This window comes from Colossoma macropomum, unplaced genomic scaffold (assembly GCF_904425465.1).
Source record: "Colossoma macropomum unplaced genomic scaffold, Colossoma_macropomum, whole genome shotgun sequence".
NCBI classification, from domain to species: domain Eukaryota; kingdom Metazoa; phylum Chordata; class Actinopteri; order Characiformes; family Serrasalmidae; genus Colossoma; species Colossoma macropomum.
This window is the reverse complement of record NW_023494791.1, coordinates 40,229,597-40,245,242: the sequence shown is the minus strand read 5'-3', so window position 1 is coordinate 40,245,242 and position 15,646 is coordinate 40,229,597. Positions and strand designations below refer to the sequence as shown.

Sequence of the window (15,646 nt, the reverse complement as noted above, 5' to 3'; positions counted from 1 at the left end):
TTAAGTATGGCATATATAAATATATATAAAAAAATGGGGGAGAGGGTTGCTTACAGGTCTGTGGGGGTGTGTGGGGGGTGGGGTACAGTTAGCAAGCATTAAGGGCCAGAGCCATTGGTATAGTGATGGTGAGAAGTACCCACTAGCCAACTTCATTAGATCTAAAAACATTTTTGAACATTAAACACAACAGATGATTGTTTACCTCACATTTAAGAAGAAGAAGAATTTTCTTCTTAAAACCCACGTATGCAGTTTTCATGCAGATTGTTAAATTCACCAGTGTTTTCTTGTTTGGGATTTGTTCTCAGGTAAGAACAGAATCTACACACTCAAGAGCACAAAGGTCTGAACAATTCTGCGCTTTAAGAACACGTCATGAATCTGACATAAACTTTTTCTTAGAGCCTTTCTCAAGGCCTTCTCCTTTAAGAAAAAACTTAGCAAGATATTGGTGAATGAGGCCCAATGTTTCTATATAGAACCATGAACACTCAAAGAGCAGTTTGCATGATTAAATGGTTCTTTGCATAGTGAAATTGTTCTTCAGATTGGAGAATGTGTTGTATGTGTTCTATATAGAACCTTTGTAAGAATAGTTCTATTGTTACATAACAATAAAAGACCCCTTAAGACCCTTTTAGAAAAGAAATTAAGATAAATAAAATGGGTAGATCTTATGTCGCTGTAACTGAAAACCACAGGATTCTCCTCCTGTATCTTGCTGGAACATTCCGGCTCCGCCCCCTCATTATCCCTAACACCTATGTCTTGTTGTGTTTGCTTGTCTCTGGTTTTGTTTGCCAATTTTCATGCCATTTTGTTTCCATGTTACCAAGTGTGCCTCGTTATTTCTTCTGATTTTTGACTTTTGCCTGCCTTTGTTTGTTCATGACCGGTTGATGCCACTGAGTTAAGAGCCGTTAGGGAGCCAAAAGAGTCGACTCTTATTTGTGATCTTAGCCAGTTGATCTGACTCACTGAAAAGAGCTGGAATGCCCATTCAGGGCCAGAATAAACTTCCTTTGTACTTGTACAGAACATGCCATTCTCCTGCACATTCAGAAGGGGGCAGTAGCGTACTACAATATAAATCTCTCTTGCACTCTTATGTGCTCTCTCTCTCTCGCTCTCCCTCTCTCTCTCTCATCCTCTCTCATATAAAATGGAATTGTGCTCTGCCCTGTAGACATCTGCCCGCTAGAAAAGACAGTATAAATAAAAAACAAACGCTAGCAAAATGGCACATAACTGAATTTACGCTCCGAGGACATTTTAGCTTTTTCGTGCGTTTATAGCCTGTGCTAGCATTAATCCACTAAAGTGTTATTTTATTTTTCATCAAAGGTATTTTCATTACATGGAGAAGAGCACAGAGGCTTGAGTGAGGGAACCAAACACCAGTAAAGGCTGATGAGAGAGAGAAAGATAGAACAAGAGAGAGAGATCGAGAGAGAATGAGAGTATGTGAGAGCGCAATCGGAATGCAGGGAGAAGAGGGACAGGAGCGGAGCAATTCGAAAAGACGGTAAGAAGAGGGAAGGGATTGAGAGAACGAGTAAAAATGAAGAGAGTGGGAGATCACTCGAGTGTGAAGGCAATCGATTCCTCTCCTGCCGCCACACAAACACACACACATACACACGCACACCCACACACAAACAAGCCCCCATGCTAAAACTGAGCAAAAGAAGGCCAAGAAAAATGGCAGTGCTATTTATCCGCTTACCACTGTGACGCTCCTAAGAATTGTTATTAACCAAATCTAGTGGCAGAATCTTCACATTTACATTTTAACTTTTTATGAGTTTATGAGTCTTTAGCTATTCCTAATCAGCCGTCCATGACATGCTGTTGCACCAGGTGGCTCATGCAAAATCCAAAGCTCTGTTCTTAACATGGGGAAAATCAAAGAACACAAAACTGAAAAAAAATCTTAGTGATCTTCAGCAACTGGCAACTGCAAGAACAAAATAGCTACATGCCGGTAAATTTCACCATAGCTGCACAATACGACAATATTGTCACACAAAAAAATAGAAACAAAAAACATCCTGTGTGCAATATTGAACTACATTTCTCAACTGCCCAAGCAGCATAGCCGTGCGAGCTGTGAAGCATGTTCTAAAGTTTATGGTAGCTGTAGTCTATCAGGTAATTTGAATTAATCCAAATATCTGAAAACAAACAGCCTCGCAAAATACATGTGCAAAAGTTGTTTAGTTTGGGGATATAATGCTATGCTATCCATATATAAATATATACACACAATGTTTGCAGGTGTTTGTGGGGGTTTCAGGTTAGAGAACAACTGTGGGCTATGATTAGGTCATAAACAGTAGTGGTCTGGATCAAGCATTAAATAGTTGTAACAGCACACCTTCTCACATCACAAAACATTAAACAAATAACATTAATTCTAATTTTTTTTTACTCTGCATACTTATCATTTTACATATCGCTGATGTCAAATCAAAACCTCGTGTCTCCAAAATTACCGGAGAAGAAAAAAACCTACTTACTTTTAATGTAAGTCAGTGGAACTTTTTTCCAAGTAATTTTGGGCTGCTTCTTTTGGTCCATTCATCCTGAAATTTACACACATATGAAGGACAGTAGGTATTTTCAAATTATGTCAAAAACTGGAAAATGACAAAATTGGAGATACGTTTTGGTCCGACAGCAGCGATATGCTGCTCTGACAGTACATAAAACCTACATTTGCATTCTCTCCACGCACTCTCTATAAATGTGTATTATACTACTTGCAACATATATATTTTTTTACCACTCTACCATCCTTATTTATACATTTCATAACTGTCAATTGTCAGTTACTTTCTTGCACTTTATATGTAAATAATACTCTATTTGGCATTTAGCTCTGTACCTGTGCTCTACACAATGACAGTGAAGTTGAATCTAATCCAATCTAAAAAAAAGTACTCTAGCATAGCCTTATGTGTAGCTTTTTAGCTAGTGTTTTGCATAGAGCTGCTTATGGGATCATGGATGGACCACGCTAACAAGAGAATGCTGATGTTTCATCATTTCCCTCCTTCCTCCTGACCACCACCAGTGCTGTCTTGATCCGGCAGGATCTGCGAGGGTCCAAGACCTGGACCAAGGATGGGGCCTACACCAAATACGCTTTAATTTTTTAATTTTAATTGACAAATTGTTATCTTTCAACTTGTAAAATCCCATCAAGGTTTAAAATTGTCTTCCTTCACTCCTGCCTCCTGGTAGAACATTCCTTTGTAGCATGCAAAGTGTGCATCTATTTCTTTTAATGCTGCCAGTGTAAATTTCCCCCATATTTTCTTGTGCCTATAAGCTTACTGGCACCATTCAGAGATAAATGGAATCCATTTTTGAGTGCCTTTTTAAAGTCTTATGGAGTTTTGCTCATCACTGCTGTCCTCAGCACACTCATTAGGGATCTGCATCCGCCTACAATTGAGAGCCTTGCCTTTGTTAGCTCGAAATAACTTTTGGATTTACAGCTCACTCCCTCACACAGAAGGACTCTCCAGAACTCTGTCTGAAAGTGGGTGATGAATACTTATCTTCTAACCAATTGCTTTCTCCAGAAGACTTATCAGACAGACACAGTCCAGCATGGGTCTTTATGACTTCCTCTTCAGTGTTCATGGTGAAGAACAACAGCTGTGGTCAGGACATAGATAAACTACAAAGTGCTGAACCAAATGAGTCCTTTTGTGATTCAGGCAAACCAAGATCAGCTGCCCTCTATCCTGTCCATCAGGAAAAGGACCACTTGAGGAACACCGCTGGCCAGAAATGATTTGGGTGGCGGAGCACAGCAGTCTCAACATCCCACTGTAACTGCTGGGCTGAATACTGTCTGGTAGCCAATGATGAAGGGCTTGAGTAGTGGACACAAACCCTGGTCTTGGAGATTTACGTACTTCCCCAGAAGTTCTGAAGTGGGCAGCACATTAGATACAGCTTGGAAGTAAACTCTGCAAGAAAGAAGATCTCCAGGAGGAGGATTTGGTGACCACTGTTGTATAGGCTTATTACAGACTGTAGCCCATATGTTGCTGTACAATTTATTAGCCACTTTGTATACAATCCATCAATAGGTAGAAACCAGGAGGTGGACCATTCTCCACATAGCCATGAGGCCAACATGGTCCTGGACCTTGTAGGTATATGGGTAACAACTGTAGCTCAGTGGTCACCAATCATGGTCTTGGAGATCTACCTTTCTGTGGAGTCTAGTTGCAACCATGATCTTCAACACCTGCTCCCACTAATTATCTTCTTTGGAATTTATTGATTGGTGATCACTGGCCTAGAAAGTGTACCTATACCTGATAAAATGCCCAGTGAGATGAGCGCCAATTAACATAGAACAACAGCGGACAAATGGATGGTTGACAGCGGTACGAAAGTCAGTAAATAACTCTAGAACAAACTGTGCAAACATGAAATATTATACAAGAGACGATAAGTACAGAAAGACAAAGCATAAAAGGAAGGAAATGTACAAGGCTTAGCAGCAATGACTCATTAGTAGCTCTGTGAAAATTGCAACATAAAAACTACACATTAGGCTACACTAGAGTATCTGCAATAAATCTATGCTTTTAATTCCACGTTTGTCCTTATACAATGTCACATGCTGTTGTGCCAGTTATTCACTTCAAATTTATGATTACGCAGTGTTTGAAGCAGTCCGCTCAACTTATGGCCTAAACATGGCCCTGAGTCTCTTTCCAAAGTTGTTTTCTGATCTGGAAATCACAAAAACAGGCAAAAAGTTACATGACTTGTCTCCAGTAAAGTTCAGCTTGGCTACAAACAAGGTTTCTTCCTCATGCCATCTCTTGGAGTCTTTCCTTGCCACACTTGCCCTTGGCTTGCTCTTTTGAGTCTGGGCCTGAGTCCATGTGAAGCTGTTTTGTGACTATTGTGTATTATGTCTTTTGTGAAAACTGCAGTGCAAATAGAATTGAATTCAATGTGGTTTACATTGCCATCTGGAAGTCAACAAAGAATGAAAAGGCTAGAGTTACTCTCAATAGACTGTGGAAGTGGGGGGTGGATGATGGAGGGCGAGATGGTCATACATGGGTCATGAACACTGCTTTTTGCAACTACAGGCGATGGACAAAATATCACAAACACCACAGTAGTAATACTCATACTTATTAGCATTTTTAGCAGGTTTACATTCAATAAAATTGCCATTTATAGGATTTATCCCCCCCTGTTCCCCATGCGTCAATGGAAAGGGACCACAATCGGACCACCACTGACCAGATATTATTTGCGTAGTGGACCATTCTCAAGACAGCACCGACAATGGCATGGCAGTGTGTTGGGCGATGGTACAAGTGTATCCGGCACAGCTGGGGCTTTTGTACATATCAGTGTCACTGCTGGGTTCAGAGTAGTCAGCAAACTAAAAATATCCAGCGAACACTGGTTTTGTGGTCAGAAACTGACCACTGATGAAGGGCTGTGTAGAGAAACATGGTGACAGTCCAAAATTACCCCTTCAAACTTAACATTCAGCATTTAACATTAATCTAATAGTAATATAACACTGTTATATCAAAGGACATAATCTGTCATGACAACTAATGACTGTATATGACATCTGCCATGACATTAGTGGCATCATTAACTTATGATCGTCTAAAATTAGAAGTTGACCCATCACTGACCAGTGTTGGGGTAGTTACTCTAAAAACACGAATCCATTTCAAATGGCTAAGTACTTCTCTTAAACTGAAATGGGACTAATTAACTGATAACTAAGGATAAGGAATTTCAAAGTCAGTAGAAATGGTTCAAAAACAGCTTACCTCAAAATATTTATGAATGAAATGGTATGCCAGCCCTTTTTCACAGTAGCTATAAAATGCAATTTCCACCTGTTTTTTGAGGTTCCTATGCATTTTTTTGGTCTTCAATAACACAGATTATATTTGTATGATTGAAATGTGTATGCTTTACAAAACTGTACACGAACTGGATTTTCATCTTCATAGCTGAGCAAGCAAGCCAACATTTATAGAATAGTTTTTATTGTGCTTTCTTGCCATTTTCTGTCAGCTGTTTATGATTTTTGTAATATAAAGAAAGCTGCAGTTGCGCTGTCCATTTTATCTTGGCATGGCTGGCTTTGGGGAGAGGGGTGAATTGTTTTCACAGCCCTTCCCCTTTAACTCCTCATTGCTCACTAGCAGCTCAACACAGAGTTTCAATATTCCACACATAGAGAGCCAAGAGTGTCCCAGTTAATTTGATAACCGAGTCACAGAGAAAATATTTTATCTATTTCCAGTCTGCTGGTGGACTGGGCACTAGGAGGCCTGCAGAAAGAAGTTAAAGAGGTGTTTCTGGTCTTTTTCAATCAGTTTTATATTAGCATCAGTAGATGTTTCAACAGATTGTACGCTAAGTTTACAATGGTGGGAAAGACCCGATATACTCGCACCATGTCAGTGTCAGTGCAGTACTGAGAAAGGTCCACCCAAATAATATCTGGTCAGTTGTGGTCCATTGATTGAGGGGTTAAATGGGGGGCTGATACATTGTGCAGCAACAGGTGGCCTTCATTCAGTAATGGTGAATCTACAAAGTGCACCTATTTAATATCATGTGTCCCCTGTAGGTTCCATTTCAACAAAATGACACAAAATAAAACACGCAGCCATGGAAAGAATTTTTTTAAACTTTATTCATAGTCGTATAGCAAAGCAAACATCAAATTATGAAGGCATAAGTTCATCTGATATCAGTATGGCACCACTTAAAGTGACTAATCAGCCTTTCAGAACAGAATGAATGAAATATATATTTTTGCTTCATCAACAAAAAGTCTTGAACGCAAGAAAAAATACAAGGATTTTTTTTTTAAATCACTCATCACCTTATATAATATTTAATTCATTCAAAGCGACACATAGTATTTGCATTTGCACCACCACCATTTTTTTTTGTGACCATGTAGGATGTGTTATGTCAAATAAGGCAGATTTTCAGGAACACAGGGACAGTCTAGTTAAAATATTGAGAGCTAGTGTGTGGTTAAAAAAATCGCTGGCATGCATTAGGGTAAACACTGAGAAAACCAACCCGCTAACACGCTGACGCCGTAGATGCTGTCGTTTTTTTTTAACATATGTGAGCCAAGTGAGCCTTTTTTTGGAAGGTCGAAAGTGATCAGTGGCCCAGTGAGACGTAATAGATGCTGATGTAAAAAGATGTTCGAGAGGTTTCGTAGTGCGGCTTGGTGTTCAAAGCAGAATACAGCGAAAATGTGAACCTCTTTGCGAGCATAAGCGTGACGACGGAATACCGTACGGCCAAACGACACGTGAATCAGAACTCAAACTTCATTTGTAGAAGAAAATCAACATTCCACTCACACTCTGCTTATTTACTTTAAACTTGGTTTGACTGCTCATTCACATCAGTGCAAAAATTGAAATGATCGTATTATAACGTATTAAGCCAACGTTCCGCCTGGCAATTCAAACCTATGCATTTATATGAACTTGGCGAACAAGAAACGCATTAATATCAGGTGGAAACCCAAGGGTAACACTTTCCTTGAAGTCTGCTACATAGCCATGCCATAAACATGTTATATGCTGTCATAAGTTGTGCTGGCAGAAAAATTCTGGTAATTGTCATGACATATGCTTTAAAGTTTGATGCCAGCTTATTTCACATGCTATGTGTAGTTACCATAAACATTATGCCATCTGTCATAATAGTAACATTACACTGTTATAACAACACATGACAGCATATGTCATCTGATATAACATGTTATAGCATGGTTATGTCTATGTTATGTAGCAGGGTTCAAGTAAACCAATCCAAAAACTAAAATGTGCCTCTTATTACTCAGAGCGCACCGTTCGCATGCTACTGCAGGTGTTAAAGTTGCTTTCATTTTACCATTGGCCAGATGTAAACATGAACGTGGATCCTGACATGTCACATTAGTGTTAATCATTGAATAAAACAAAGACTTTCAAATCAACCCACTGATACTGTCATTTTCAATTCAAACCCAAAGCATCAATCATTGAGAAACATTTCTATGAGTCCATATAACCTTGTGTACTAACTAATTAACTAAACCACTTGAAATCCAGCACCAGAATGCCCAGAAGATCAGAAATGACCAAGCAGCAATTCAGTGAGGTAAAACATTGCCCCCTGCTAAGCTCTATGAACCCTTCATCCTCTATGATATGTTCAAATACACTTCTCTAATTTGCCCGAAATTCATATATGTTTGATTAAATGTTAGCCCCATCAAAAGGAAAAAGGAAAGCAAGAAAAGAAAAAGGGAAGAAGAAGGTGGATGGTGGACAGATGGGAATCTTCCTCGCTCCGTGTTTTTGGGTAGACTCCACTGTGTGGGAAACTAGAGTGGTGTGATGTTCGCCTTCACACAGTTTGCCGGTGTGTGTACCTACGAGGCTGATTGTCATCTCATTCCTTCTTGGGATCATTCTTATCAGCTGAACCATCTGAAAGACAAAAATCAACCAGTAGAATCTCAACTGGAAGAAGTACACTCTCAAAAACACAGGTTCTTACATGCGAGCTGTGAATTACTGAGAAAAGGAAATAGACAAGAAAGCTGCTGTTGTTTTCAGAATAATGGACTGACCACCCTAGAGTCCAGACCTCAACATTATTGAATGTGTTTGGGATTATTTGGATGGTGAGAAGCAGAAAATGCAACTAACTTCTAAGACTGAACTTTGGAGGTGTGGAGGAATATCCACACCTCCAAATATCTCCAAACTGAAAGAGAGTGTCCCGAAAAAAGAATGAAACCTGTAATAAAGGCAAAGAGTAGACGCACTAAATAATGAAAAATGTGATATTATATTTAGTTGTTGAGGCTTCTGTGTAACATTTTGTTAAGCATGTTTTGTGCTATTTTTCTTGATGCTGGAAAATAAATACGAGCCATTTTTGACAGGCAATTAATTAAATGAAAGGTGGTTCCTGTTTTTTTGAACAGCAGCCAGTTGCACAAGCTGAATGTAAGTTCGATCATAAGCTGGAGTATTAAGTCCATCCTAAACCTTACATTAAGAGTAGTTAGTTTAAAACTAGCGACACACAGAATTTCGGTTGCACCACAGACACTTACGGTACGTCTTAACTAGTAGAGTGCAAAGTGATAGTAGATCAAAACACTGACGTTTGTACTCTCTGCAGCCAATCAGTAACGCTACTCGACATAAACAGGAAACTTTTGCAGTTCTTTCTTTTCAAGCCACATTTACTTTGCTTAAGGTGTATTATTGATATTAGCTATAATTAAAAAAAAGACTGTGTTTTATAATAAAGAGGTGTTTTCAAAAGTGGTGTCCGTCCTTTGTATGTGTGTTTATTCTGTTCTGCTGCTAAATTTTTCCTGATATTCAAACTGGGCTCTTGTGCCCAAAATTTTAATGGCACCTTACCAATGAACGATCGGAAATGTTAGCGAAGCTGCGGCTAATGTAATTGCTATTTGAATATGCTGAATAACAAAAAAGGTAATGTTAGCTATGATAGTTATATTTTAAAAATAACCTGTGCTATGTATTGTATGATGAGGTCAGCATCACACACAACCTGAGCACTGATGGAGCTGCTCTTATTATCTCCAGTCAATGAAAACAGGTGTAATCTTTCTATATGAGACGTATTCCGTTTTTTTGCATGTTTTCCCGGCGATCAAATCGACCAGCCATTTTAACTGATTTCTTAGGCTACGTGTACATTTTAAGGTGTGACTTAAAGCTACATTGAAACTATGTTTTTTGGCGCAACCAGTTAAATTCTAGTAGCTCGTAAACTTGAACATAGTGGCAGTTTACGTTCAGACTAGGCTACAATCAAACTTACGTTCAGCTGGTGCAACTGGCTGCTGTACAGTACTGTACATTACCAACAAAAGATGGTGAAAGAAAACTAATTAATACACAGAACTTCATGAAGGAAGGAAATGGCTCACATTGCCCAACATCTGTAGCTTCATAAGGAATAGAGATGCATCAATGCTCTAAAGACAATGTGGAATTTTAATCTCGCCAGCTGTCAGAGGGATGAAGTGCTAAAATGAATGAATCTATTGTAGATCTTTGGTGATGCTTAAAGAGGGACTTAATCAAAACAAATAAACAACAGACAAAACTGGAAAACCAAAAAGTTCACTAATAGTCTTCCTTCTCAGACCACATTTTATCACTGAAATGATGTAGCGTGCATTCCATTTCTATTGGTCCATCCATCACGAAATGTTTACTCTATGTAAACAGGAGCAGAACTTTTCAAATGGTAAAAGTTCTTTGATATGACAGTGATGTAGTAGTGATATAAGTATATAATGGATTGCAAATTATTTAGATCATACTATGTTTTAGGTGCAGAAACATGTTTGATTGACTGAACTATTATCAGATGCATTACAATTGAAAGAAGACTAAACTATGCAGAGCTTTGGCCCAAACAAATCCACACCCACCAGACAAACCTTCAGAATGACAGACAAGCAGTTTGAACAGAAGCACCCAGACTATAAATAGTAGGTACTGTGTGAGAGAAGCGGTCCATCAAACTCTGAAACATATTGTCAGATTGTTAGACAGACGAATGGATATATAGACAGATAGATATATAGATAGATAGATACATGGGGGTAGAACTGAATGATGAATGCAGTGGAGCCAGTTATTGTGTCTTATTTATTCGTGTAGCAATGTTAGTATTATACATTTACCTTTGGACTGACTGCTGTCTGTCTGAGCTGCTTGGTTTGGTTCTGGAGGGATCTCATCCTGATGTTTCAGCTCCACTATTGAGAAAGAGAGGGAGAAGAAGAGAAGAAGATGATGATGAAACAGAAGAAGATGACGAAGAAGACGAAGAAGAAGAAGAAAAGTAGAAGACGAAGCAGAAGAAAAGAAGAAGAAAAAAGAAGATGAAAATGAAGCAGAATAATAGAAGAAGATGATGAAGAAGAAGAAGTAGAAGAAGAAAGACGGAAAATAGAAAACAAAAGGTAGAAGAAGAAAGACAAAAAAGAAGAGGAAGAAGATTTAGAATGAAAAACAAAGAAAGAAGATGAAAAAGACAAGACAAGAAGAAGAAGAAGGAGAAAAAGATAAAGTAGAAGAAGGAGAAGTAGAAGAAAGAAGGGAAATAGAAAAAAGAGAAGAGGAAGAAGAAAGACAAAGAAAAAGATAAAGGGAAGAAAATGGAGAAGAACGAAAGAAGATGGAGAAGAAAGAAAGAAGAAGTAGAAGGAGAAAGAGAAAAGAAGAAGAAGAATATAAGGATGAAGCAGAAGGATAGGAGAAGAAGAAGAAGAAGAAGAAAAAGATGAAGAAGAAGAAGAAAGAAGGAAAATAGAAAACAGAGAAAAGGTAGAAGAAAGACAAAAAAGAAGAGGAAGAAGATGTAGAATGAAAAAAACAAAGAAAGAAGAAAGACAAAAAAGAAGAAGAAGAAGAAAAAGAAAAAAGATAAAGTAGAAGAAGGAAAAGTAAAAGAAAGAAGGGAAATAGACAAAGAGAAGAGCAAGAAGCAGAAAGACAAAGAAAAAGAGAAGAGGAAGAAGAAGAAAGACAAAGAAAAAGAGAAGGGGAAGAAGATGAAGAACAAAGAAAGAAGATGGAGAAGAAAGAAAGAAGTAGAAGGAGAAAGAGAAGAAAAGAATAAGAAGAATAAGAAGAAGAAGTAACAGAAGAAAGGGAAGAAAGAGAAAAAGAAGTAGACAAAAATGAACAATACGCCGTTAGAACAATAAAGGAATAAAAAGTTGCCTCTTGAACTTTTCCTCTTAAAGAGAATACGCTGAGGACGCTATGGGCTGTGCCTGGAGCAATGAAGGCTCACATAGACTTTTCTTCAGCTTTATCTGACATGTATTTATACAGAATAATAAAAGGTTGTGTAAAGCCCTGACAGCGCTAAACACAAAGGAGACTGCATGCAATATAAATGCAAACATGCAAAATTAAACAAATTAACAAAAGACCATAAAACGACAGTCAAAATCAAACATGAAGCTTTTAAGAAAAAACATTCTCCACCAACTATTCCAGAAATAAAAAAATAGATAACCCCTGCATTTAAGAAGTTGACTGATATTAGAAGTGTAAGCTATTTGACTAGACATGGCCAAAGGCAAAACGGCTTCCCTCATGCTGTCAATCCTTTGTCTCTCCAGCTTTGTAGAGGAACCATTGTTTGGTCTGGAAATTAGGGAATTTCACCACATTCGAATGAGGGGATGCTGGGATATGTCTGCCTCATTTCTGCAGATGTATGAACACATTTCACTTCTCTTTTTGATCCCATAGAATCTGAACACTGGTCTCTTCCCTCGCAGTGGTCCACTTTTTTACTCGTCTTTTCAGAGTTTGAACTTTGTTTTAATGTTTATATGAAGCAAAGAATCAAACACTCATATCTGATTATGTCTGATTATTTGCTCACTGGCCACTTTATTAGAAACAGCTTATAGTTCCACCTTGCTGATGTACAATTATAGAGTGGCCTGTTGATGCATAATTTGTTTTAACCTCCTTCTGGTCCTTCGTCAGGTTCTGACCACATAGCTGATCTTAGGTGGATATTTTTAAAGCCAACATTTTTAAAGCCAGCAAAAGTTTGCCTGGGTGGTTTATAACCACCAAGGACGTGAGTTAATTTAGAGAACAGAAATTATTCGTGCAGTGGAAGCTGATGTCCAAGAAATTTTACTTTAAACCAAGATTCTTGTGGTGAAATGTCCAAGTTTGCCTGAAGGGCCAATATATTAAGAAAATTCATTTTGCAAATTCTCCATGCCTCTGAATAATCTGTTCTACTGCGCCACGTACACTGCATGTTATTGGGCTGTAGAGTTGAAATGGGTGTTTTACAGCAGCGAGAAAAACCAAAATGTGCACTGCAGTGCCACTTCAGGAGCAAGATTGAGTAAAATTGATCTACAGCCTCTAAAATGGAACACTCCCTGTTGATTGCAGTCATATTTACTTGAACTTTAACAAATAAAAGAGTCAAGCAAGTAAAACAGTTTAATTGCCTTGATATCTGTTACACTCCCTGTACAGAACTCATGGACTATTAACTGTATTCATAATGCACAATAAGGCATCTGCTGAAATGAAGCAGATAATTTCTGTGGAACTGTGGTCTTTCTCAGAATGAGCACCATATGTTGCATCAAGCCGTTCGCTAACGATCAACTCCTCCGCCTTGTTTTCTCTTCTAATCATGAGCAGAGGCACTGACAGAATAAGCTGTGTATTGTTCACTAGATTTCTAATTTGGATCAAAAAGCCTAGAGCAGTGCTTTGTCTTTTTTATTAATCTTTTAATAATGTATAGCTTTATTACCATGCAATAAACATGTCATAGCAGATCTCATTTGCTGTAATGAGTCATCAGTCCAGTAACAGTGTAATGTTACCAATACTGTTCATTCTCATGACGTATGTCATAATGTTTGATGTCAAGATGGCTAACTAGAGTACACTTCATAAGCAATCATAAGCTTTTATGATATCAAACATTATGGCATCTGTCATGACAATTACCTGTAATGGTGACATGATACTGTTATATTACTAAACAAGAGATGTCATGACAACTCATGACAGCATATGACGTCTGCAATGACATGTTCACAGTATGGTCATGTCAATGTTATGCATCAGGGTTTGAGTAAGATGTTCCCCATTATCCAATCAGCCAATCCTGTGGCAGCAGCTCAATGCATAAAATCAAGATCTTGATTTAATGTTCAAATCAAATATCAGAATGAGGGAAACACTGTGACCTAAGTGACTATGACTGTGGCTTGCTTGTTCGTGTCAGATGGGGTAAATTAAGTATTTCAGAAACTGCTGATCTGGAAAAGTCACACACAACAGTCTCTAGAGTTTATATAATGGGGCGAACACTGAAAAATACATCCAGTGAGCGACATTTCCGTGTGGTCAGAACTGGTCAAGCTGACGAGAAGGCTAGAAGAACTCGAATAACCACTCTTTACAACAGTGGTCATCAGAAAAGCATTTCTACACATCGCGACTTGAGGTGGATGGGCTACAACAGCAGAAGACCACATCGGGTTCCACTCTGGTCAGCCATAAACAGGAATCTGAAGCTACAGTGTGAGGCTAAAGGTCACCTGGTCTGATTATTCTTGATTTCTACTGCGACACACAGGTCAGACTTTGGGGTAAAGTGCATGCATTTTTAAACTCAACCTGTGTTAGTAATTCAAGTTGCTGCTGGTGGTGTAATACCAAAAGAGTATTTGAATGCTACAGTGTATCTGAGTAGAACACTTGTATGAAGATATGGATTTGGCAGGACAGGACGTTCGCAACATGAATGTACAGGCCCAGAATCTCTAAGGAATGTTTTCAGCACATCGTTGAATCCATGCCTCAAATAATTCAGGCTGTTCTGAGAGAAGACGTCCAACCCAGTATTAAAATGATGTTACTATTATAGTGGCTGGTCATTGTATGATAACATTGGCCAGTGCTGAAGCAATGGTGAAATCACAGTATATCTGAAAAAAATATGTTTTCTTTAGGTACTATTTTACCATGCAACACCCTGCCTCTTTGCCATGAATGCAAATAAAAAATGCATTTTACACCAAAACTTTCTCTCAAAACTATCGTAAAGCAATGTCTCAGGTATCAGGCAGCATATTCATAATCATTTCATGTAATAACTTTCTGGCAGGTATTTTGCAAAGGCATTAAATGTTTCAGAATTGTTCAGATCTGAACAATTCTCTGTATGTTTACCCAGAATGGTGCATTTCACACCAAACCACTGTGAATTCATTTATTTCCATTATAAATTGGTTTATTTCCTCTTGAAATTATTTCTTTTTATGTTTTAGTTTCTTTAAACCAGTCAAGCCCTGATCAAGGTCAGTCTTTGAAACATGGACCAGCATGCATACCACTGTGAAACCTTCAAGGCCTTTCAGTTCACCAGACACCAAGTAATAAAGATCTTTTATCCATATTTTGGTTAAATTAGCCACTACAGTGATTTATTTGTTGTTAAATGAAAATCATGTCAATACAAGTACACAGTGTTCTCTCCACTGTTTACTGGCCAACCATGAAATATCAATATACTATAATCTTTATATCTGTAGACTTGCTTGCCTTCAAATTGTTTCCATTCTGAAATGCTGCATTTGTATGATTTGAATGACCACACAATCTAAAATGTAGTGTTTCCTGACAGTTTTTTTTTCCTTCCTCACATCAGAAAATGTCCCTCTTTTTGATCATCTGGCTGTTAGCCGGAGGCGAATAGCATTTATTTACACATGAATGAACAAGTGTCACTGTTTTTGCTCTTGAAGGAGCAGATAACAATTCCAGCATTATGCATCTAAAAATAAAGACCTCTATCTCAAACAGGGCAAATATGAAAAGACTGTGATAAAATGACATAAATGTGATATAGTGATAGTATTACCAACACATGCACACACACACACACACACTCAACTCTCACCTTTAGCATTGCTGACTTCATCATCATTAGCCACAGCAGGTGGATTTTTGTCCCCATCTTCAATGCCTGGAATTCAGAG

The 15,646-nt window shown here is 38.2% G+C and overlaps 1 protein-coding gene across 2 annotated transcripts in view; it reads right to left on the bottom strand.

Annotated features, from left to right (window-relative positions):
• Window positions 1-6,698: 6,698 nt before the first annotated feature.
• The window catches only part of macrod2 (mono-ADP ribosylhydrolase 2), a 1,059,267-nt gene continuing 1,050,319 nt past the window's right edge, over window positions 6,699-15,646 (bottom strand). For both annotated transcript variants that reach the window (XM_036575072.1, XM_036575073.1), the window contains exons 17-19: window positions 15,568-15,633; window positions 10,781-10,855; window positions 6,699-8,528 (exon numbers count right to left, since the gene is read on the bottom strand). In XM_036575072.1, coding sequence (XP_036430965.1) covers window positions 8,491-8,528; window positions 10,781-10,855; window positions 15,568-15,633 — 179 coding nt within the window. In that variant the 3' untranslated portion in view covers window positions 6,699-8,490. The remainder of the gene's footprint in view (window positions 8,529-10,780; window positions 10,856-15,567; window positions 15,634-15,646) is intronic.